The following is a 23,756-nucleotide window of genomic DNA, read 5'->3' as shown; positions in this document are numbered from 1 at the left end:
GTGGATGGAGACGAGCATGGAGACGAGACAGGCACGGTGTTACATAGCCTACACACAAGGGGAGGAAACAGAGAAGCAGAGAATGATTCAGTGTGACAGTGACAGGTCGTGCTCACAGAGTGAATCATTCACTGATACACACACACACACTACTCCCTACAACACACACACTACCGTTCAAAAGTTTGGGGTCACTTAGAAATGTCCTTGTTTTTGAAAGAAAAAATAACATCAAATTGATCAAAAACACAGTGTAGACATTGTTAATGTTGTAAATGACTATTGTAGCTGGAAACGGCTGATTTTAAATGGAATATCTACATTGGCGTACAGAGGCCCATTATCAGCAACCATCACTCCTGTGTTCCAATGGCACGTTGTGTTAGCTAATCCAAGTTTATAATTTTAAAAGGCTAATTGATCATTAGAAAACCCTTTTCCAATTATGTTTGCACAGCTGAAAATTGTTGTTCTGATTAAAGAAGCAATAAAACGGTCCTTCTTTAGACTAGTTGAGTATCTGGAGCATCAGCATTTGTGGGTTCGATTACAGGCTCAAAATGGCCAGAAACAAATAACTTTCTTCAGAAACTCGTCAGTCTATTCTTGTTCTAAGAAATTAAGGCTATTCCATGTGAGAAATTGACAAGAAACTGAAGATCTCGTAGTTTGAGAAACAGACACCTCACAAGTCCTCAACTGGCAGCTTCATTAAATAGTACCCGCAAAACACCAGTCTCAACGTCAACAGTGAAGAGGCGACTCCGGGATGCTGGCCTTCTAGGCAGAGTTGCAAAGAAAACGCCATATCTCCGACTGGCCAATAAAAAGAAAAGATTAAGATGGGCAAAACAACACAGACACTGGACAGAGGAATTCTGTCTAGAAGGCCAGCATACCGGAGTCGCCTCTTCACTGTTGACGTTGTGTCATTTACAACATTAACAATGTCTACACTGTATTTCTGATCAATTTGATGCTATTTTAATGGACAAAAACAAGGACATTTCTAAGCGACTCCAAACTTTTGAACGGTAGTGTATGTACTAACTACACATGCCAAACAGTCAGGCAAGAGTGAGAGAACAGAGAAACAGAGAGAGAGAATGATTCAGTAAGGTTGTGTTCACAGTGAGAAGTGACTACACCTAATGTGCTGCATTTACAGCATGAACTGACCTTTCAGACAACCTCACCTGTTCATCTTGTCACCCAGTAACCACTGCTCCTTTCTTTCTTTCTTTCCCTCTAACTCTGTCATTCTCTCTCTAACTCTCTCTTTTCTTTCTTTCTTTCTTTCTTTCTTTCTTTCTTTCTTTCTTTCTTTCTCTTCTCTCTATCTTTCTTTCTTTCTTTCTCTCTCTCTCTCTCTCTCTCTCTTCTTTCTCTCTCTCTCTCTTCCTCTTTCTCTCTCTAACCCTCACCTATTCATTTTAGCCCATCAGGCACCCATCAGGCACTCTCATCATAATTTTGATTTAATTTGTTTTGATTTATTAGGATCCCCATTAGCCAACACCAATGGCGACAACTAGTCTTACTGGGGATCCCCATTAGCCAACACCAATGGCGACAACTAGTCTTACTGGGGATCCCCATTAGCCAACACCAATGGTGACAACTAGTCTTACTGGGGATCCCCATTAGCCAACACCAATGGTGACAACTAGTCTTACTGGGGATCCCCTTTAGCCAACACCAATGGTGACAACTAGTCTTACTGGGGATCCCCTTTAGCCAACACCAATGGCGACAGCTAGTCTTACTGGGGTCCGACACATAACAAAATATTAATTCCAGACAAAATAATGTACAATTTACATACATTTAAAAACATTAACATGTAGTGTGTTTGTGTACATCTATCAGTTACACATACATGTCAGTACATACACACAACAAGTAGGTCACATGGGGGAGAGGCGTTGTGCCGTGAGGCTTTGCTTTATTAGTTTAAACCAGGTTTGCTGTTCACTTGCTCTATATAAGATAACACTAGAGCCTACAGGGCTTGCTTTGTGGAGTGTGGTGTCAAAAAAGCAGAGCATCTCTTTAATACGGACAGACCTCTCCCCAACTTTACAACCGTTTAATCTTTATGTTTTGACCATGACAGTTTACAATCTAAGATAACACCAAGTCATTTAGTCTCCTCAACTTGTTCAACAGCCACACTGTTCATTCATTACCAGATTGAGCTGATACAAATACAATGCTCTTAATTTTGGCTCCCGAGTGGCGCAGCGGTCTAAGGCACTGCATCTCAGTGTTAGAGGTGTCACTACAAACACCATGGTTCAAATCCAGGCTGGTTCACAACCGGCTGTGATTGGGAGTCCCATTGGGCGGCGCACAATTGGCCCAGCGTCGTCTGTGTTTGGCCGGTGTAGGCCGTCATTGTAAATAAGAATTTGTTCTTAACTGACTTCTCTAGTTAAATTGTTTTAGAGATGTTCTGGACCAGTTTATTACGGGCCACCCGTTCCAAAAGAGACTGCAACTCTTTGTTAAGGGTTTCAGTGACGTCATTAGCTGTGGATGCTGATGCGTATATGGTTGAATGATCAGCATACATGGACACACAAGAGTAGAGGGCCTTGAGATCGGATGGGGACATAGTGTCTCCTGACCCCTCCTCTCTCAGCCTACAGTATTTAATTTATGCAAACACACACAGTGTATCTATCAACTCTTGCTGAAATCTCAATTTTTCTCTATTTCTTCCCCTCTCTCTGGTGATGTCATTACGAGGTAAAGAACTGGCTCACAAAAGGCTGATTATTGGGGTCAAGGGTCAGATGACTCCAGGTCCAGGGTTGTATACCTGACAACTGGCAGGTGTGTGTGTGTGTGTGTGTGTGTGTGTGTGTGTGTGTGTGTGTGTGTGTGTGTGTGTGTGTGTGTGTGTGTGTGTGTGTGTGTGTGTGTGTGTGTGTGTGTGTGTGTGTGTGTGTGTGTGTCTTAAATGAGTGACAGTTGGTAATAAGCGGTGACAGGAATGCACTAGAAAGACACGCTGGCCTGTTAGTAAAATGCCCACCGACTCACTGGCTGCGGTCCAAACACTTAAAAGACACACCCTATCCCGTCAGCCCTCAAATTAAGTGGACACTTCTGATGACGTATCATGACGTCTGACGAGTATACACTTGCAGGGCGAGGGGCGAGGGAGGCAGGAACGATTTTTAAATGAACCACCCTTGGCTGGAAATTCGTCACTCATTCATCCCGCGATGATTGTATTTTCAGCCACCGGTGGCTTGTGGGTGCTTTATATGCGCTACAGTCAATTATGATTGCATGTCTACTTATATTAAATATATCATTATTAATATACGCCTACTGTATGATAGCTAGCAAATTAATTAGCTAACTAACGTTAGCATGCCTACTGTATGATAGCTAGCAAATGAATTAGCTAACTAACGTTAGCATACCTACTGTATAATAGCTAGCAAATTAATTAGCTAACTAACGTTCGCATGCCTACTGTATGATAGCTAGCAAATTAATTAGCTAACTAACGTTAGCATGCCTACTGTATGATAGCTAGCAAATTAATTAGCTAACTAACGTTAGCATGCCTAGCTGGAACTTCTGAAGAAAGGAAATGTTTTATTTCTACAATTTCCAACAGATATCCAAACAGAAACATATTGACTTTTTACATAGTAGCAAAATGTCTAACTTATTTGCATTCGTTTTTGCTTACACTTGTATGTTGACTTCTCCATTGATGTCGTTTTAAAGTTTTCGCTGACTTTTCTTAGCGGATGTACAATCGTCGCAAATTGAATTATGGGGAGTTTCAGACCCGGAGTGAACATAATTGTACACTCGCTGTCACGCCCTGACCATAGAGAGCCCTTGTTTCTCTATGGTGTAGTAGGTCAGGGCGTGACTAGGGGTTATTCTAGTTTAAAATTTCTATGTTATGTTCTAGTTTATATTTTCTTTGTTGGTGTTTTGTATGGTTCCCAATTAGAGGTAGCTGGTAATCGTTGTCTCTAATTGGGGATCATATTTAAGTAGATATTTTTCCCAACTGTGTTTGTGGGATATTGTTTTGTGTTTGTGCATGTGCACCACGTAGTCACGTTTAGTTGTTCGTTTATTGGTATATTTTTGTTTTGCTGAAGTTTCACTTGGAAATAAATATGTGGAACTCATATTGCTGCGCCTTGATCCCGTTCTTACGACAACCGTGACAGAATATCCCACCAAACAAGGACCAAGCAGCGTGCAATGATGGGTAAAGTAAGTTGGACCTGGGAGGAGATCATGGAAGGACACGAGATCCTTCCTTGGCAGGAGTCGCAGAGGACGCAAGAAGGAAGGCGACGACGCCGGGGACCGCGGCCACAGAAACCCCAAGATTTTTTTTTTGGGGGGGGGGGGGGCACATGGACCTGGCGGCTGAGCAGAGGGAAGAGCCAGAGACTGTCAGGGAAGCGATAGATAAGTGGTCGGTCAACCCAAGGAGAGTGCCAGAGCCCGCCTGGGAGTCGATGGAACAGTGTGAGGAGGGATACCGGAGAATGGATTTGGCAAACGCAGGCGTTTGGAGGAGTGTGTCATCAGTCCGGTGAAACCTGGGCCGGCTCCACGCATCTGGCCTCCAGTGTGCTTCCCCAGTCCGGTACGTCCTGTGTCTCCTCCTCGCACTCTCCCTGAAGTGCGTGTCCCCAGCCCGGTACGTCCTGTGCCTGCTCCCTGCACTCGCCCTGAAGAGCCAGAGACCGTCAGGGAGGCAATGAAGAAGTTGAGAGAGAGAGAGAGGAGAGATGTTGGTTGGGTGTGTTCGGCACCGCATTGGCCCTGAAGAGCGTGTTACCAGTTTGGTACAACCTGTACCGGCTCCTCGCACCAGCTCCCCAGTCCGGTACGTCCTGTGCCAGCTTCCCGCACTCTCCCTGAAGTGCGTGTAACCAGTCCGGGTCCACCTGTGCCGGATCCACGCATCAGGCCTCCAGTGCGTCTCCCCAGCCCGGGTACGTCCGGTGCCAGCTCCCCGCACGCGCCCTGAAGTGCGTGTCACCAGTCCGGTGCCACCTGTGCCGGCTCCCTGCAACAGGCCTCCAGTGCGCCTACCCAGCCCTGTACGTCCGGTGCCAGCTCTCCGAACCTGCCCTGAAGTGCGTGTCACCAGTCCGGTGCCACCTGTGCCGGCCCCACGCACTAGGCCTCCAGTGCGCCTCCCCAGTCCGGTACGTCCTGTGCCCGCTCCCCGCACTCTCCCTGAAGTGCGTGTCACCAGTCCGGTGCCACCTGTACCGGCTCCACGCACTAGGCCTCCAGTACGCATTCACAGTCCAGAGCTTCCGGCGACGGTTCCCAGTCCAGAGTTTCCGGCGACCCACAGTCTGGAACCTCCCATGACGGTCCACAGTCTGGAACCTCCCATGACGGTCCACAGTCCGGAACCTCCCGCGACGGTCAACGGTCTGGAGCTTCCAGGCAAGGCGTCCAGTCCTGCTCCAGGGCAGGAGCCTTCCTCTGCGCCGGTGCCCAGTCCAGGCACGGTGTCCAGTCTAGCTCCAAGGCCGGAGCCTTCCTCTGCGCCGGGGCCCAGTCCAGGCACGGTGTCCAGTCCCGCTCCAGAGCAGGAGCCTTCCTCTGCGCCGATGCCCAGTCCAGGCACGGTGTCCAGTTCCGCTCCAGGGCAGGAACCTTCCTCTGCGCCGGTGCCTAGTCCAGGCACGGCGTCCAACCCAGCTCCAGGGCCGGGGCCCTCCCCTGCGCCGGTGCCCAGTCCAGGCACGGCGTTTAGCCCGGCGCCATGGTCGGATCAGGGGTCTGGGGGGGCTATGACCCGCACCGGAACCGACACTAGTCACCCCCCCTAACCCCCCCATTTGGTTTCATGTTTTGCGGGCAGAGTCCGCACCTTTGGGGGGGGGGTACTGTCACGCCCTGACCATAGAGAGCCCTTGTTTCTCTGTGGTGTAGTAGGTCAGGGCGTGACTAGGGGATATTCTAGTTTAAAATTTCTATGTTATGTTCTAGTTTATATTTTCTTTTTTGGTGTTTTCTATGGTTCCCAATTAGAGGCAGCTGGTAATCGTTGTCTCTAATTGGGGATCATATTTAAGTAGATATTTTTCCCACATGTGTTTGTGGGATATTGTTTTGTGTTTGTGCATGTGCCCCACGTAGTCATGTTTAGTTGTTCATTTATTGGTATATTTTTATATACACTGCTCAAAAAAATAAAGGGAACACTTAAACAACACAATGTAACTCCAAGTCAATCACACTTCTGTGAAATCAAATCCACTTAGGAAGCAACACTGATTGACAATAAATTTCACATGCTGTTGTGCAAATGGAATAGATAAAAGGTGGAAATTATAGGCAATTAGCAAGACACCCCCAATAAAGGAGTGGATCTGCAGGTGGTGGCCACAGACCACTTCTCAGTTCCTATGCTTCCTGGCTGATGTTTTGGTCACTTTTGAATGCTGGCGGTGCTTTCACTCTAGTGGTAGCATGAGGCGGAGTCTACAACCCACACAAGTGGCTCAGGTAGTGCAGCTCATCCAGGATGGCACATCAATGCGAGCTGTGGCAAGAAGGTTTGCTGTGTCTGTCAGCGTAGTGTCCAGAGCATGGAGGCGCTACCAAGAGACAGGCCAGTACATCAGGAGACGTGGAGGAGGCCGTAAGAGGGCAACAACCCAGCAGCAGGACCGCTACCTCCGCCTTTGTGCAAGGAGGAGCACTGCCAGAGCCCTGCAAAATGACCTCCAGCAGGCCACAAATGTGCATGTGTCTGCTCAAACGGTCAGAAACAGACTCCATGAGGGTGGTATGAGGGCCCGACGTCCACAGGTGGGGGTCACATGCGCTGAATACAACGGGTGTAAACCTTACATTGAAATACTTACTTACGAGCCCCTAACAAACAATGCAGTTAAAAAAAACAGATAAGAATAACAAATAAAAGTAACAAGTAATTAAAGAGCAGCAGTAAAATAACAATAGCAAGACTATATACAGTGGGGAGAACAAGTATTTGATACACTGCCGATTTTGCAGGTTTTCCTACTTGCAAAGCATGTAGAGGTCTGTAATTTTTATCATAGGTACACTCCAACTGTGAGAGACGGAATCTAAAACAAAAATCCAGAAAATCACATTGTATGATTTTTAAGTAATTAATTTGCATTTTATTGCATGACATAAGTATTTGAACACCTACCAACCAGTAAGAATTCCGGCTCTCACAGGCCTGTTAGTTTTTCTTTAGGAAGCCCTCCTGTTCTCCACCCATTACCTGTATTAACTGCACATGTTTGAACTCGTTACCTGTATAAAAGACACCTGTCCACACACTCAATCAAACAGACTCCAACCTCTCCACAATGGCCACGACCAGAGAGCTGTGTAAGGACATCAGGGATAAAATTATAGACCTGCACAAGGCTAGGATGGGCTACAGGAAAATAGGCAAGCAGCTTGGTGAGAAGGCAACAACTGTTGGCGCAATTATTAGAAAATGGAAGAAGTTCAAGATGACGGTCAATCATCCTCGGTCTGGGGCTCCATGCAAAATCTCACCTCGTGGGGCATCAATGATCATGAGGAAGGTGAGGGATCAGCCCAGAACTACACGGCAGGACCTAGTCAATGACCAGAAGAGAGCTGGGACCACAGTCTCAAAGAAAACCATTAGTACCACACTACGCCGTCATGGATTAAAATCCTGCAGCGCACGCAAGGTCCCCCTGCTCAAGCCAGCGCATGTCCAGGCCCGTCTGAAGTTTGCCAATGACCATCTGGATGATCCAGAGGAGGAATGGGAGAAGGTCATGTGGTCTGATGAGACAAAAATAGAGCTTTTTGGTCTAAACTCCACTCGCTGTGTTTGGAGGAAGAAGAAGGATGAGTACAACCCCAAGAACACCATCCCAACCGTGAAGCATGGAGGTGGAAACATCATTCTTTGGGGATGCTTTTCTGCAAAGGGGACAGGACGACTGCACCGTATTGAGGGGAGGATGGATGGGGCCATGTATCGCGAGATCTTGGCCAACAACCTCCTTCCCTCAGTAAGAGCATTGAAGATGGGTCGTGGCTGGGTCTTCCAGCATGGCAACGACCCGAAACACACAGGCAGGGCAACTAAGCAGTGGCTCCGTAAGAAGCATCTCAAGGTCCTGGAGTGGCCTAGCCAGTCTCCAGACCTGAACCCAATAGAAAATCTTTGGAGGGAGCTGAAAGTCCGTATTGCCCAGCGACAGCCCCGAAACCTGAAGGATCTGGAGAAGGTCTGTATAGAGGAGTGGGCCAAAATCCCTGCTGCAGTGTGTGCAAACCTGGTCAAGAACTACAGGAAACGTATGATCTCTGTAATTGCAAACAAAGGTTTCTGTACCAAATATTAAGTTCTGCTTTTCTGATGTATCAAATACTTATGTCATGCAATAAAATGCAAATTAATTACTTAAAAATCATACAATGTGATTTTCTGTATTTTTGTTTTAGATTCCGTCTCTCACAGTTGAAGTGTACCTATGATAAAAATGACAGACCTCTACATGCTTTGTAAGTAGGAAAACCTGCAAAATCGGCAGTGTATCAAATACTTGTTCTCCCCACTCTACAGGGGGTACTGGTACAGAATCAATGTGCGGGGGCACCGGTTAGTTGAGGTAATATGTACATGAAGGTAGAGTTATTAAAGTGACTATGCATAGATATTAACAACAGAGAGTAGCAGCAGTGTAAAAGAGAGGAGGGGCAACAAAAATAGTTTGGGTAGCCATTTGATTAGCTGTTCAGGAGTCTTATGGGGGTAGAAGCTGTTTAGAAGCCTCTTGGACCTAGACTTGGCGCTCCGGTACTGCTTCCCGTGCGGTAGCAGAGATAACAGTCTATGACTAGGGTTGACTACCGCCTGAGCTGCCCGTCTGCCCAGCGCCGCCTGAGCTGCCCGTCTGTCCTGAGCCGTCAGAGCCGCCCATCTGTCCTGAGCTGTCAGAGCCGCCCGTCTGTCCTGAGCCACTAGAGCCGCCCGTCAGTCAGGAGCCTCTAGAGCCGTCCGTCAGTCAGGAGCCGCCAGAGCCGCCCGCCAGTCAGGAGCCGCCAGAGCCGCCCGCCAGTCAGGAGCCGCCAGAGCCGCCCGCCAGTCAGGAGCTGCCAGAGCCGCCCGCCAGTCAGGAGCTGCCAGAGCTGCCCTTCAGTCCGGAGCTGCCCTTCAGTCCGGAGCTACCCCTCAGTCCTGAGCTACCCCTCAGTCATGAGCTACCCCTCAGTCATGAGCTACCCTTCAGTCATGAGCTGCCCTTCAGTCATGAGCTGCCCTTCAGTCATGAGCTGCCCTTCAGTCCGTAGCTGCCCTTCAGTCCTGAGCTGCCCCTCAGTCCTGAGCTGCCCCTCAGTCCTGAGCTGCCCCTCAGTCCTGAGCTGCCCCTCAGTCCAGAGCTTCCCCTCAGTCCAGAGGCGCCCCTCAGTCCAGTGGGGTCATTTAGGAGGGTCGCCGATCCTAGGAGGCCACAGAAGCGGACTAAAACTATGGTGGAGTGGGGTCCACGTCCAGCGCCAGAGCCGCCACCGCGGACAGATGCCCACCCAGACCCTCCCCTATAGGTTCAGGTTTTGCGGCCGAAGTCCGCACCTTGGGGGGGGGGGGGGGGGTACTGTCACGTTCTGACCTTTATTTCCTTTGTTTTGTCTTTATTTAGTATGGTCAGGGTTTGTATTTCTTTGTTTTGCTATTTCTGTGTTTGGCCTGATATAGTTCTCAATCAGAGGCAGCGGTCAATCGTTGTCCCTGATTGGGAACCATATTTAGGTAGCCTGTTTTGTGTTGGGTTTTGTGGGTGGTTGTTTTCAGTCTTTCTGTGTCTGCACCAGATAGAACTGTTTCGGTTGTCACTTTTGTTGTTTTGTATTTTGAGTGTTCACCTTTATTAAAGTAAGATGAACAATTACCGCGCTGCGCATTGGTCCTCCGATCCTTCTAACTCATCCTCCTCAGACGAGGAAGACGACAGCCGTTACAATCATTCTTAAATTGAAGAAGTTTGGAACCACCAAGACTCTTCCTAGAGCTGGCCTCCCGGCCAAACTGAGCAATCGGGGGAAAAGGGCCTTGGTCAGGGAGGTGACCGCTGGTCACTCTGACAGAGCTCTAGAATTCCTCTGTTGAGATGGGATAAACTATCAGAAGTACAACCCTCTCTGCAGCACTCCACCAATTAGGCCTTTATGGTAGAGTGGACAGACGGAAGCCACTACTCAGTAAAAGGCACATGACAGCCCGCTTGGAGTGCCAAAAGGCACCCAAAGACTCTCAGAGGATGATAAACAAGATTCTCTGGTCTGATGAAACCAAGATTGAACTCTTTGGCCTGAATGCCAAGCGTCACGTCTGGAGGAAACCTGGCACCATCCCTAAGGTGAAGCATGGCGGTGGCAGCATCAGGCTGTGGGGATGTTTTTCAGCGGCAGGCTACTGGGAGTCCAGTCAGGATCAAGAGAAAGATGAACGGAGCAAAGCACAGAGAAATCCTTGATGAAAACCTGCTGTAGAGTGCTCAGGACCTCAGACTGGGGCTAAAGTTCACCTTCCAACAGGACAACAACCCTAAGCTCACAGCCAAGACAACACAGGAGTGGCTTCGGGACAAGTCTCTGAATGTCCTTGAGTGGCTAAGCCAGAGCCTGGACTTGAACCCGATCGAACATCTCTGGAGAGACCTGAAAATAGCTGTGCAGCGACGCTCCCCATCCAACCTGACAGAGCTTGAGAGGATCTGCTGAGAATATTGGGAGAAACTCCCCAAATACAGGTGTGCCAAGCTTGTAGCGTCATACCCAAAAAGACTCAAGACTGTAATTGCTACCAAAAGTGCTTCAACAAAGTACTGATTAAAGGGTCTGAATACTAATGTATATGTCATATTTTATTTTTAATAAATTAGCAAAAAAAAAATACTTTGTCATTATGGGGTATTGTGTGTAGATCGATGAAGGAAAATAATAATTGAATCAATTTTAGGATAAGGTTGTAACGTAACAAAATGTGGAACAAGTCAAGGGGTCTAAAAAACCCTATTCCCTATAGTGCGCTATACTTTTGACAAGAGAGAATAGGGTGCTATTTGAGATTGAACCCTATGTAGAGGGCTGAGGGAGGGGATAAGGTTAGCATTTGTAAAAGAACCATACAGTTGTTGGGAAAGACTATTAAATGCCTAGGCTTTCAACCTTTCCACATGTATATTTTATTTTTCAAACATCGATGATGTATTTGAGTACTCAGGAATGCTCAACCTTTTACAAACGATATTGGACACTTTAACAAGCCTGAAGACGGTGACGCGTACCTGTTAGCCTAGATTAATGCACAGTGATGACTTATTTATAACTGAATGATATTCGATAGGTAGCAGACATCGTTTATGATCGACATCCAATCGATAGTGAGTGTTTTATTCTTCAATAGGACTAATTATCGTTTCGGTTTGTTAATATTGGAAGCGTCGTGCCGCTTCGGGGAGACAGCTCACTTGGCTAAAGTCAATCGTCTTGAGGAAACGTGCCTTCACTTGTTGCCACTATAAAAACAGACCTTCATCGCTGTTCTCTCTCAACTGTTCACACAAGAAGCAGCTAGGCTACCTGACTGTCTCAATATGTTCTAGAACAGTCTTCAAGGATGTTCAAGATGAGACGATGGTCTTTACTTGTCGTGATTGCTCTTTGTGCGTCTCCGCTTCTATTGGCTGGTAAGTAAAGGAATAGTAAAGTTTATTTTTTTCTCATCCTTGTGCGGTCTTGGATTGAGATGGTACTCGCAAACTTTAGCGCGAGTCTGTCCAAGTGCAGATGCAGGCATTGAGGATGATTTTGATTATAGCGTAGAGTATGTTGCTTTGAAATGTTTGTTGGCTATCTTGCATCTCTCCCATCTAAAAAACGATTTAATGTCTGTCCAATAGATCATTTTAAAATGGCAATGTAATATTGGGTATTGTTTTGGCTAATTAAGCTGGTATCGTAATCTGTGAAGATTCATTTAAATTGGAACAGTGAATTTTGTGTTAAATACAAATACGGTTATCCCCCCAAAATATATTCTCTCTCTCTATCCCCCCAGGTCCTTCCAGCTCTTCAGGTCCAGTCTCAGAGACCCAGAGCCGCTGTGCTGGCCGGGCCTGTAACCCTCCCATGGGGAACCTCGCCTTGAGCCGAGGACTACTCACCCAGTCTGTGTGTGGAGCCAACTCCACTGAGCCCTTCTGCTCCTACCAGCAGATGTTTAGTTCTACCCCTTCCTTCCACAGAGACACTTCCTGTCCAGCAGCACCCAAATGCAGCAAGTGCAACGCAGCTCTCCCCCACCAGGCTCACCTGGCCTCTGCCATGACCGATTCCTCATTCCGATACCCAGATACCTGGTGGCAGTCTGCCGAGGGGGCGGAGACAGAAACCCTCCAACTAAACCTGGAGACAGAGTTCTACTTGACGCATCTGATCCTGGTGTTCCGCTCCCCCCGGCCCGCCGCTATGTTGCTGGAGCGTTCTCAGGACCACGGGAGGACCTGGAAGACCCTCAGGTACCATCGAGGACCACTTTGGAAATGACTGTTTTAATTGATGTATTAACCTCTGGGGTCAAATACACATCTTATTGATGGATGTATTGTTTTCTACCCAGGTACTTTGCGAGGGACTGTGAGGGCACCTTCGGCCTGGCAGAGGAGGCTCGTGTGAAGGAGAAAGGAGAGAGCGGGGCGGCCTGCACCTCCAAATACTCAGGAGCCTTCCCATGTACCCGAGGAGAGGTTAGAGTTGTGTATTGTGGGGTCTCTGATTGCACTTACCTATCCTCTTCATGCCCGGCTGACACATAAGGCAGAGACCTATACCACTTCTGACTGTCTAACGCCTGTTTTGAAGCTTAGCTTAAGTTCCTTGTGGCTACTAAGATTGTTGAGAGCCCAGACACACAGCCTTTGGACACAGGTGAAGGCAACATCCAGCTGGACGTTGTGGTTGCAGGTGTAACAGTATAACTTTAAACCGTCCCCTCGCCCCGACACGGGCGCGAACCAGGGACCCTCTGCACACATCAACAACAGTCACCCACGAAGCATCGTTACCCATCGCTCCACAAAAGTGTTGCACCTTGCAGAGCAAGGTGCAACACTACTTCTAGGTTTCAGAGCAAGTGACGTAACTGATTGAAACGCTAGTAGCGCGTACCCGCTAACTAGCTAGCCATTTCACATCCGTTACACTCACCCCCCTTTCAACCTCCTCCTTTTCCGCAGCAACCAGTGATCCGGGTCACGGCACCAATGTAACAGTATAACTTTAAACCGTCCCCTCGCCCCGACACGGGCGCGAACCAGGGACCTTCTGCACACATCAACAACGGTCGCCCACAAAGCATCGTTACCCATCGCTCCACAAAGGCCACGGCCCTTGCAGAGCAAGGTGCAACACTACTTCTAGGTTTCAGAGCAAGTGACGTAACTGATTGAAATGCTAGTAGCGCGTACCCACTAACTAGCTAGCCATTTCACATCCGTTACACAGGGAAGATGGAGGACAGGACACAGGGGGTTGAATAGAACAGAGCTGAGACAGATTTCAAAGTGGCCCGTTCAAAACAACCTGTCAAACAATCTCAATGTTTCACAGCGGTAATGCATAACATCTGTGGTATCTAATTGTTTGCTGTGGTGCTCAAATACATCATTGCTGTTGTGTGTGTGGGTGTGTGTGTGGGTGTGGGACAAGCGTTGAACAAACACACTAAGCTGTGTGTTTAAAGTAAACAGATCTGAACTGAGGCTTTTCAGATCGCATTTCTCAGCTGCACAAAGCCCATGACGACATCCATGCATCAATAGAATATCAATGTTCACCTTATTCCTCTGATGTTGCTCCCTGAGGCCTTTTTAGACGTGCTGTGTCATCAGACAGAGGAAAGTTTGAGCCAGAGAGCAACAGGCATTGTTGGTTTATTCATGAGCATCATGATTTTCATTCCTCATCAGTCCTAGGGACTCCCAGCAAAAAATCTGCGTTTTAATTTTGACTACTTCAATGTATCTGCATGTCCAGCTGTTATATTTTGCCTCACAATGAAGTGTTTTACCATTTTATTTTCAGGCCAGCCAGGGCTACAAGTAGAACACAAAACTATTTGACATAAACAGTTGTATTGATGAGTTTTATTAACAAATGTCAATAATAGAACAAGGTCTGCCAAGAAAAACCTAATAACAAATGTTTTTATGAGAATGCTGTAAGTACAGAAATGGTTTGTTCAGTGGGATAATGAAGATCCAACTAGTCAGTGACAACTGTTTGGAGTCTGTGACAATAACTATGTGAGTTTATTACAGTATTATAGACACTATGTCCTGGGATTTCCTATGGTCTTCTATGTAGAAGAACCCCTTACAGTATTATAGACACTATGTCCTGGGATTTCCTATGGTCTTCTATGTAGAAGAACCCCTTACAGTATTATAGACACTATGTCCTGGGATTTCCTATGGTCTTCTATGTAGAAGAACCCCTTACAGTATTATAGACACTATGTCCTGGGATTTTCTATGATGTTCTGTTGAATAACCCCTTACAGTATTATAGACACTATGTCCTGGGATTTAGTGTGGGCCTGTGAGTGTCATAGAGCAAAACAGATTACATGTGCACATTCGTGGGGTCATAATAGTTTGTAGCTCAAACCATTCAGACTTTACATTACTTTTTATGAGAAGAACCGTTTTCACGATCCGCCCGTGTCTCACAAACACCGCTCTAGCTCAGCGGACGTTAATTTTGCACAAAAATATGTAGCTCAAACACACAATGTTTAAAAGGGGTTGGAAGCCCTAAATCATGTTGGCCTGATTGTGGGACTCAAATAGATGAGATGATAAGAGAGAGAGAGAGGAGAAAGAAAGGTAGAGAGAGTGAGAGGAGAAAGAAAGGTAGAGCGAGATGAGGAGAGAGAGGAGAAAGAAAGGTAGAGAGAGATGAGGAGAGAGGGGAGAAAGAAAGGTAGAGAGAGATGAGGAGAGAGAGAGAGGGGAAAGAAAGGTAGAGAGAGATGGCAGAGAGAGTGAGAGGAGAAAGAAAGGTAGAGCGAGATGAGGAGAGAGAGGAGAAAGAAAGGTAGAGAGAGATGAGGGAGGGGAAAGAAAGGTAGAGAGAGATGGCAGAGAGAGTGAGAGGGGAGAAAGAAAGGTAGAGAGAGATGAGGAGAGAGAGAGAGGGGAAAGAAAGGTAGAGAGAGATGGCAGAGAGAGTGAGAGGGGAGAAAGAAAGGTAGAGAGAGATGAGGAGAGAGAGGGGAAAGAAAGGTAGAGAGAGAGAGAGAGAGAGGAGAAAGAAAGGTAGAGAGAGATGGCAGAGAGAGAGAGAGAGGAGAAAGAAAGGTAGAGAGAGATGGCAGAGAGAGTGAGAGGGGAGAAAGAAAGGTAGAGAGAGATGGCAGAGAGAGTGAGAGGGGAGAAAGAAAGGTAGAGAGAGATGAGGAGAGAGAGAGAGGGGAAAGAAAGGTAGAGAGAGATGGCAGAGAGAGTGAGAGGGGAGAAAGAAAGGTAGAGAGAGATGAGGAGAGAGAGAGAGGGGAAAGAAAGGTAGAGAGAGATGGCAGAGAGAGTGAGAGGGGAGAAAGAAAGGTAGAGAGAGATGAGGAGAGAGAGAGAGGGGAAAGAAAGGTAGAGAGAGTGAGAGGGGAGAAAGAAAGGTAGAGAGAGATGAGGAGAGAGAGAGAGGGGAAAGAAAGGTAGAGAGAGATGGCAGAGAGAGTGAGAGGGGAGAAAGAAAGGTAGAGAGAGATGGCAGAGAGAGAGAGAGGAGAAAGAAAGGTAGAGAGAGATGGCAGAGAGAGAGAGAGGAGAAAGAAAGGTAGAGCGAGATGAGGAGAGAGAGGAGAAAGAAAGGTAGAGAGAGATGAGGAGAGAGGGGAGAAAGAAAGGTAGAGAGATGAGGAGAGAGGGGAGAAAGAAAGGTAGAGAGAGATGAGGAGAGAGGGGAGAAAGAAAGGTAGAGAGAGATGAGGAGAGAGGGGAGAAAGAAAGGTGGGGAGAAAGAAAGGTAGGTCATGTGTCAGGTCATGCTGTGTCAGGTCATGCTGTGTGTTGGGCCGTGTCAGGTTATGCTGTGTGTTGGGCTGTGTCAGGTTATGCTGTGTGTTGGGCTGTGTCAGGTTATGCTGTGTGTTGGGCTGTGTCAGGTTATGCTGTGTGTTGGGCTGTGTCAGGTTATGCTGTGTGTTGCGCTGTGTCAGGTCATGCTGTGTGTTGGGCTGTGTCAGGTTATGCTGTGTGTTGGGCTGTGTCAGGTTATGCTGTGTGTTGGGCTGTGTCAGGTTATGCTGTGTGTTGCGCTGTGTCAGGTCATGCTGTGTGTTGGGCTGTGTCAGGTCATGCTGTGTGTTGGGCTGTGTCAGGTTATGCTGTGTGTTGGGCTGTGTCAGGTCATGCTGTGTGTTGGGCTGTGTCAGGTCATGCTGTGTGTTGGGCCGTGTCAGGTCATGCTGAGTGTTGGGCTGTGTGTTAGGCTGTGTCAGGTCATGCTGTGTCAGGTCATGCTGTGTGTTGGGCCGTGTCAGGTCATGCTGTGTGTTGGGCTGTGTCAGGTTATGCTGTGTGTTGGGCTGTGTCAGGTTATGCTGAGTGTTGGGCTGTGTCAGGTCATGCTGTGTGTTGGGCTGTGTCAGGTTATGCTGTGTGTTATGCTGTGTCAGGTCATGCTGTGTGTTGGGCCGTGTCAGGTCATGCTGTGTGTTGGGCTGTGTCAGGTTATGCTGTGTGTTGGGCTGTTTCAGGTTATGCTGAGTGTTGGGCTGTGTCAGGTCATGCTGTGTGTTGGGCTGTGTCAGGTCATGCTGTGTGTTATGCTGTGTCAGGTCATGCTGTGTGTTGGGCCGTGTCAGGTCATGCTGTGTGTTGGGCTGTGTCAGGTCATGCTGAGTGTTGGGCTGTGTCAGGTCATGCTGTGTGTTGGGCTGTGTCAGGTTATGCTGTGTGTTATGCTGTGTCAGGTCATGCTGTGTGTTGGGCTGTGTCAGGTCATGCTGTGTGTTGGGCTGTGTCAGGTCATGCTGTGTGTTGGGCTGTGTCAGGTTATGCTGTGTGTTATGCTGTGTCAGGTCATGCTGTGTGTTGGGCTGTGTCAGGTCATGCTGTGTGTTGGGCTGTGTCAGGTCATGCTGTGTGTTGGGCTGTGTCAGGTCATGCTGTGTGTTGGGCTGTGTCAGGTCATGCTGTGTGTTGGGCTGTGTCAGGTCATGCTGTGTGTTGGGCTGTGTCAGGTCATGCTGTGTGTTGGGCTGTGTCAGGTCATGCTGTGTGTTGGGCTGTGTCAGGTTATGCTGTGTCAGGTCATGCTGTGTGTTGGGCTGTGTCAGGTCATGCTGTGTGTTGGGCTGTGTCAGGTTATGCTGTGTGTTGGGCTGTGTCAGGTTATGCTGTGTGTTGGGCTGTGTCAGGTCATGCTGTGTGTTGGGCTGTGTCAGGTCATGCTGTATGTTGGGCTGTGTCAGGTCATGCTGTGTGTTGGGCTGTGTCAGGTTATGCTGTGTGTTGGGCTGTGTCAGGTCATGCTGTGTGTTGGGCTGTGTCAGGTTATGCTATGTGTTGGGCTGTGTCAGGTCATGCTGTGTGTTGGGCTGTGTCAGGTCATGCTGTGTGTTGGGCTGTGTCAGGTCATGCCCCCCTCAAAATATTTTATCATGAGATATATATACTGAACAAAAATATATAAATGCAAAATACTACAATTTCAACGATTTTACTGAGTTACAGTTCATATAAGGAAAATAGGTAAATTAAAATAAATAAATTAGTACCTAATCTATGGATTTCACATGACTGGGCAGGGGCAAAGGCCCACCCACTGGGGGGCCAGGTCCAGCCGTTCGGGTGGCTGGTCTCAGGCGATCCCGCAGATGAAGAATCCGGATGTGGAGGTCCAGGGCTGGAGTGGTTACATGCTTATGGCAGAGAAATTAACATGAAATTATCTGGCAACAGCTCTGGTGGACATTCCTGCAGTCAGCATGCCAGTTGCACGCTCCTTCAAAACTTGAGACGTGGCATTGTGTTGTGTGACAAAACTGCACATTTTAGGCTGTCCTTTTATTGTCCCCAGCACAAGGTGCACCTCTGTAATGATCATGCTGTTTAATCAGCTTCTTGATATGCCACACCTGTCAGGTGGCTGGATTGTTTTGCAAAGGAGAAATGCTCACTAACAGGGATTAGAGAGAGAGAGAGCGAGACCGTACCTGTCCTAGATTTCACACGCGGACTTGATTTAACTAATTATATGTCTTCTGAAGGTAATTGGTTGCACCAGATCTTTTATTAGGGGCTTCATAGCAAAGGGGATGAATACATATGCACGCACCACTTAAACATTTTTTTTCCCATTTCACTTCACCAAGATGGACTATTTTGTGTTTGTCCATTACATGAAATCCAAACAAATATCAATTTAAATTACAGGTTGTAATGCAACGTAATAGGAAAAACGCCAAGCGGGATGAATACTTTTGCCAGGCACTGTACCACCACAGACTGATGCTGGCACTAAGACCGCACTCAACCAAATCTATAAGGCCATAAGCAAACAAGAAAATGTTCACCCAGAACCAGCGCTCCTAGTGGCCGGGGACTTTAATGCAGGCAAACTTAAATCAGTTTTACCAAATTTTTACCAGCATGTCACATGTGCAACCAGAGGGAAAAAAACTATAGACCACATTTACTCCACACACAGAGATGCATACAAAGCTCTCCCCTGCCCTCCATTTGGCAAATCTGACCATAATTCTATCCTCCTGATTGCTGCTTACAAGCAATTAAAGCAGGACGTACCAGTGACTCGCTCAATACGGAAGTGGTCAGATGAAGCGGATGCTACGTTACAGGAATGTTTTGCTAGCACAGATTGGAATATGTTCTGAGATTCATCCAATGGCGTTGAGGAGTATACCACCTCAGTCATCGGCTTCATCAATAAGTGCATTGATGACGTCGTCCCCACAGTGACCGTACGTACATACCCCAAACAGGAGCCATGGATTAGAGGCAACATCCACATCAAGCTAAAGACTAGAGTTGCCGCTTTCAAGGAGCGGGACACTAATCGGGACGCCTATAAGAAATCCCGCTATGCCCTCGAACAATCAAACAAGCAAAGCGTCAATACAGGATTAAGATGGAATCATACTGCACCGGTTCTGATGCTTGTTGGATTATCCATTGCTTGAAAACTATTACGGACCCCAAAGGGAAACCCAGACGTGAGCTGCCCAGTGACACGAAGCTACCAGATGAGCTAAATGCCTTTTTATGCTTGCTTCGAGGCAAGCAACACTGAAGCATGCATGAGAGGACCAGCTGTTCTGGATCACTGTGTGATAACGCTCCCGGTAGCCGATGTGAGCAAGGCCTTTAAACAGGTCAACATTCACAAAGCCAAGGGGCCAGATGGATTACCAGGACATGTACTCAAAGCATGCGCAAATCAGCTGGCAAGTGTCTTTTCAACTTCTCCCTGACTGAGTCTGTAATACCTACATATGTCAAGCAGACCACCATAGTCCCTGTGCCCAAGGAAGCGAAGGTAACCTGCCTAAATGATTACCTCCCTGTAGCACTTACGTCGGTAGCCATGAAGTGCTTTGAAAGGCTGATCATGGCTCACATCAACAGCATCCTCCCAGATACCCTACACCCACTCCAATTCGCATACTGCCCCAACAGATCCACAGATGACACAATCTCAATCGCACTCCACACTGCCCTTTCCCACCTGAACAAAAGCAACACCTATGTTAGAATGCTGTTCACTGACTACAGCTCAGCGTTCAACACCATAGTGCCCACGAAGCTCATCACTAAGCCAAGGACCCTGGGACTAAACACCTCCCTCTGCAACTGGATCCTGGACTTCCTGATGGGCCGCCTCAGGTGGTAAGAGTAGGCAACAAAACATCTGCCATGCTGATCCTCAACACTGGGGCCCCTCAGGGGTGTGTACTTACTCCCCTCTTGTACTCCCTGTTCACCCACGACTGCATGGCCAAACACGACTCCAACACCATGATTAAGTTTGCAGACGACACAACAGTGGTAGGCCTGATCACTGACAACGATGAGACAGCCTATAGAGAGGAGGTCAGAGAACTGGCAGTGTGGTGCCAGGACAACAACCTCTCCCGTAATGTGAGCAAGACAAAGGAGATGATCGTGGACTACAGGAAAAGGCGTGTCGAACAGGCCCCCATTAACATCAACGGGGCCGTAGTGGAGCGAGTCGAGAGTTTCAAGTTCCTTGGTGTCCACATCACCAACAATCTATCATGGTCCGAACACACCAAGACAGTCGTGAAGAGGGCACGACAAAACCTATTCCCCCTCAGGAGACTGAAAAGATTTGGCATGGGTCCCCCGATCCTCAAAGTTCTACAGCTGCACCATCGAGAGCATCCTGACCGGTTGCTTCACCGCCTGGCATGGCAACTGCTTGGCATCTGACCATAAGGCATTACAGAGGGTAGTGCGTACGGCCCAGTACATCACTAGGGCCAAGCTTCCTGCAATCCGTAGCAGTCAGACATTGTCCCGTCCGGTCCCATGTATATATCTTTTTCTTCGTATATCTTTTTTATTATTATTTTTTATCTCAATTCCCATCTACGGATTGAACATACTCTCCTGCAACCCGCCTCACCCAATGTGGTACGGATCTGCTATTTTTTTTTACACTTTAGAACCGGAACCCCCATCAGAAGCTAGCCAGCTAACTAGCTACTTGGTAGTAGTCAGTTAGCCACTGCTAGCGGTCATCAATGTTAACTTGGACATCAGCCAGCCTCAGCCCGGTCAATTCCTGCCAGTCTGCACAGTGCGATATCAACCCAGAGCATTTCGGACTGCTTTTTCTCTACCACATCTCAGGATTCCTACCGCAAGCTCTGAACCTTTACACTGGATAATCGCAGCTAGCTAGCTGCTATCCGAGTGGCTACTCCTGGCTAACATCTCTGTCCCGAAACAAGCACCACTTAGCCAGGAGCTAGCCTCGAGCTAGGCCCGTCTCCCGGCTAGCTGAAGAGGTCCATCAGCCTTGGGCTACAATACCTATTTTGCCAATTGGCCTGGACCCTTTTACTGCCGACATGGAGCCCCGCCGATCCATCACGACTGGTCTGCCAACGTAACCGTCCGAGGGGGTCTAAACAGGCTCTTCCGTCGTGACATCCCCCGAAGGCCCTTGTGCTAGCCCTTGCCCGCTAGCTGTCTGAATCGCAGTGTCTCCAGCTCACTTGGCTACGCATGCCTCTCCCTAACGTCAATATGCCTTGTCCATTGCTGTTTTGGCTAGTGATTGTCTTATTTCACTGTAGAGCCTTCAGCCCTGCTCAATATGCCTTAGCTAGCCCTTTTGTTCCACCCCCAACTCATGTGGTGACCTCACCTAGCCTAAATAGTGCCTCTAGAGACAATATCTCTCTCATCGTCACTCAATGCCTAGGTTTTACCTCCACTGTATTCACATCCTACCATACCCTTGTCTGTACATTATGGCTTGAATCCGGGCCCAGAAATCTGCTCCTTTTTCTCTCTGTTCCGAACGCACTAGACTACCAGTTCTTATAGCCTTTAGCCGTACCCTTATCCTATTCCTCCTCTGTTCCTCTGGTGATGTAGAGGTTAACCTAGGCCCTGCAGCGCCTAGCTCCACTCCCATTCCCCAGGCGCTCTCATTTGTTGACTTCTATAACCGTAAAAGCCTTGGTTTCATGCATGTTAACATTAGAAGCCTCCTCCCTAAGTTTGTTTTATTCACTGCTTTAGTAAATTCCGCCAACCCGGATGTCCTAGCCGTGTCTGAATCCTGGCTTAGGAAGGCCGCCAAAAATCCAGAAATTTCCATCCCTAACTATAACAATCTAAGATAGATGCCCTCAATCTCACACAAATTATCAAGGAACATACCATGTACAACCCTAAATCCGTAACCATGGGCACCCTCTTAGATATCATCCTGACCAACTTGCCCTCTAAATACCCCTCTGCTGTCTCCAACCAGGATCTCAGCGATCATTGCCTCATTGCCTGCGTGTGTAATGGGTCTGCGGTCAAACGACCACCCCTCATCACTGTCAAACACTCCCTAAAACACTTCAGCAAGCAGGCCTTTCTAATCTACCTGGCCCGAGTATCCTGGAAGGATATTGACCACATCCCGTCAGTAGAGGATGCCTGGTTTCTCTTTAAAAGTGATTTCCTCTCCATCTTAAATAAGCATGCCCCAATCAAAAAATGTAGAACTAAGAACATATATTGCCCTTGGTTCACCCCAGACTGTCCTTGACCAGCACAAAAACATCCTGTGGCATTCTGCATTAGCATCGAATAGCCCCCGCGATAGGCAACTTTTCAGGGAAGTCAGGAACCAATATACTCAGTCAGTTAGGAAAGCTAAGCCTAGCTTTTTCAAACAGAAATTTGCATCCTGTAGCACTAATTCCAAAAAGTTTTGGGACACTGAAGTCCATGGAGAATAAGAGCACCTCCTCCCAGCTGCGCACTGCACTGAGGATAGGAAACACTGTCACCACTGATAAATACACGATAATCGATCATTTCAATAAACATTTTTCTACGGCTGGCCATGCTTTCCACCTGGCTACAACTACCGCGGCCAACATCTCAGCACCCACTGCAGCAACTTGCCCAAGCCCCCTGCTTCTCCTTCACCCAAATCCAGACAGCTGATGTTCTGAAAGAACTGCAAAATCTGGATCCTTACAAATCAGCTGGGCTAGACAATCTGGACCCTCTCTTTCTAAAATGATCTGCCGAAATTGTTGCAACCCCAATTACTAGCCTATTCAACCACTCTTTCGTATAGTCTGAGATCCCCAAAGATTGGAAAGCTGCCGCGGTCATCCCCCTCTTCAAATGGGGAGACACTCTAGACCCAAACTGTTATAGACCTATATCCATCCTGCCCTGCCTTTCTAAAATCTTCGAATGCCAAGTTAACAAATAGATCACTGACCATTTCGAAACCCATCGTTTCTTCTCCACTATGCAATCTGGTTTCCGAGGTGGTCATGGGTGCACCTCAGCTACGCTCAAGGTCCTAAACGATATCATAACCGCCATCGATAATAGACAGTACTGTGTAGCCGTCTTCATCGACCTGGTCAAGGCTTTCGACTCTGTCAATCACCGCATTCTTATCGGCAGACTCAATAGCCTTGGCTTCTGAAATGACTGCCTCGCCTGGTTCACCAACTACTTCTCAGATAGAGTTCAGTGTGTCAAATCAGAGGGCCTGTTGTCTGGACCTCTGGCAGTCTCTATTGTGGTGCCACAGGGTTCAATTCCCGGGCCGACTCTCTTCTCTGTATATATAAATGATGTCGCTCTTGCTGCTGGGGATTCTACGGAGACGACCTCTACACAGACGACACCATTCTGTATACTTCTGGCCCTTCTTTGGACATTGTGCTAACAAACCTCCAAACGAGCTTCAATGCCATTACAACACTCCTTCCGAAGCCTCCAACTGCTTTTAAATGCAAGTAAAACTAATTGCATGCTCTTCAACTGATTGCCGCCCTCACTAGCATTAATACTCTGGACGGTACTGACTTAAAATATGGGGACAACTACAAAAACCTAGGTGTCTGGTTAGACTGTAAACTCTCCTTCCAGACTCACATTAAGCATCTCCAATCCAAAATAAAATCTAGA

General features: G+C 47.7%; 1 protein-coding gene across 1 annotated transcript in view; it reads left to right on the top strand.

Moving 5' to 3' along the window:
• The first annotated feature begins 11,149 nt into the window (after window positions 1-11,149).
• The window catches only part of LOC139584264 (netrin-4-like), a 40,353-nt gene continuing 27,746 nt past the window's right edge, over window positions 11,150-23,756 (top strand). Inside the window, exons 1-3 of the mRNA XM_071415899.1 lie at window positions 11,150-11,735; window positions 12,107-12,566; window positions 12,668-12,794. Of these exons, the coding sequence (XP_071272000.1) occupies window positions 11,666-11,735; window positions 12,107-12,566; window positions 12,668-12,794 (657 nt within the window). The 5' untranslated portion in view covers window positions 11,150-11,665. The remainder of the gene's footprint in view (window positions 11,736-12,106; window positions 12,567-12,667; window positions 12,795-23,756) is intronic.

This window comes from Salvelinus alpinus, chromosome 9, assembly GCF_045679555.1.
Source record: "Salvelinus alpinus chromosome 9, SLU_Salpinus.1, whole genome shotgun sequence".
Classification (NCBI taxonomy): Eukaryota; Metazoa; Chordata; class Actinopteri; order Salmoniformes; family Salmonidae; genus Salvelinus; species Salvelinus alpinus.
The sequence above is the reverse complement of the archived record's forward strand: the minus strand, read 5'-3'. Positions and strand labels throughout refer to the sequence as shown.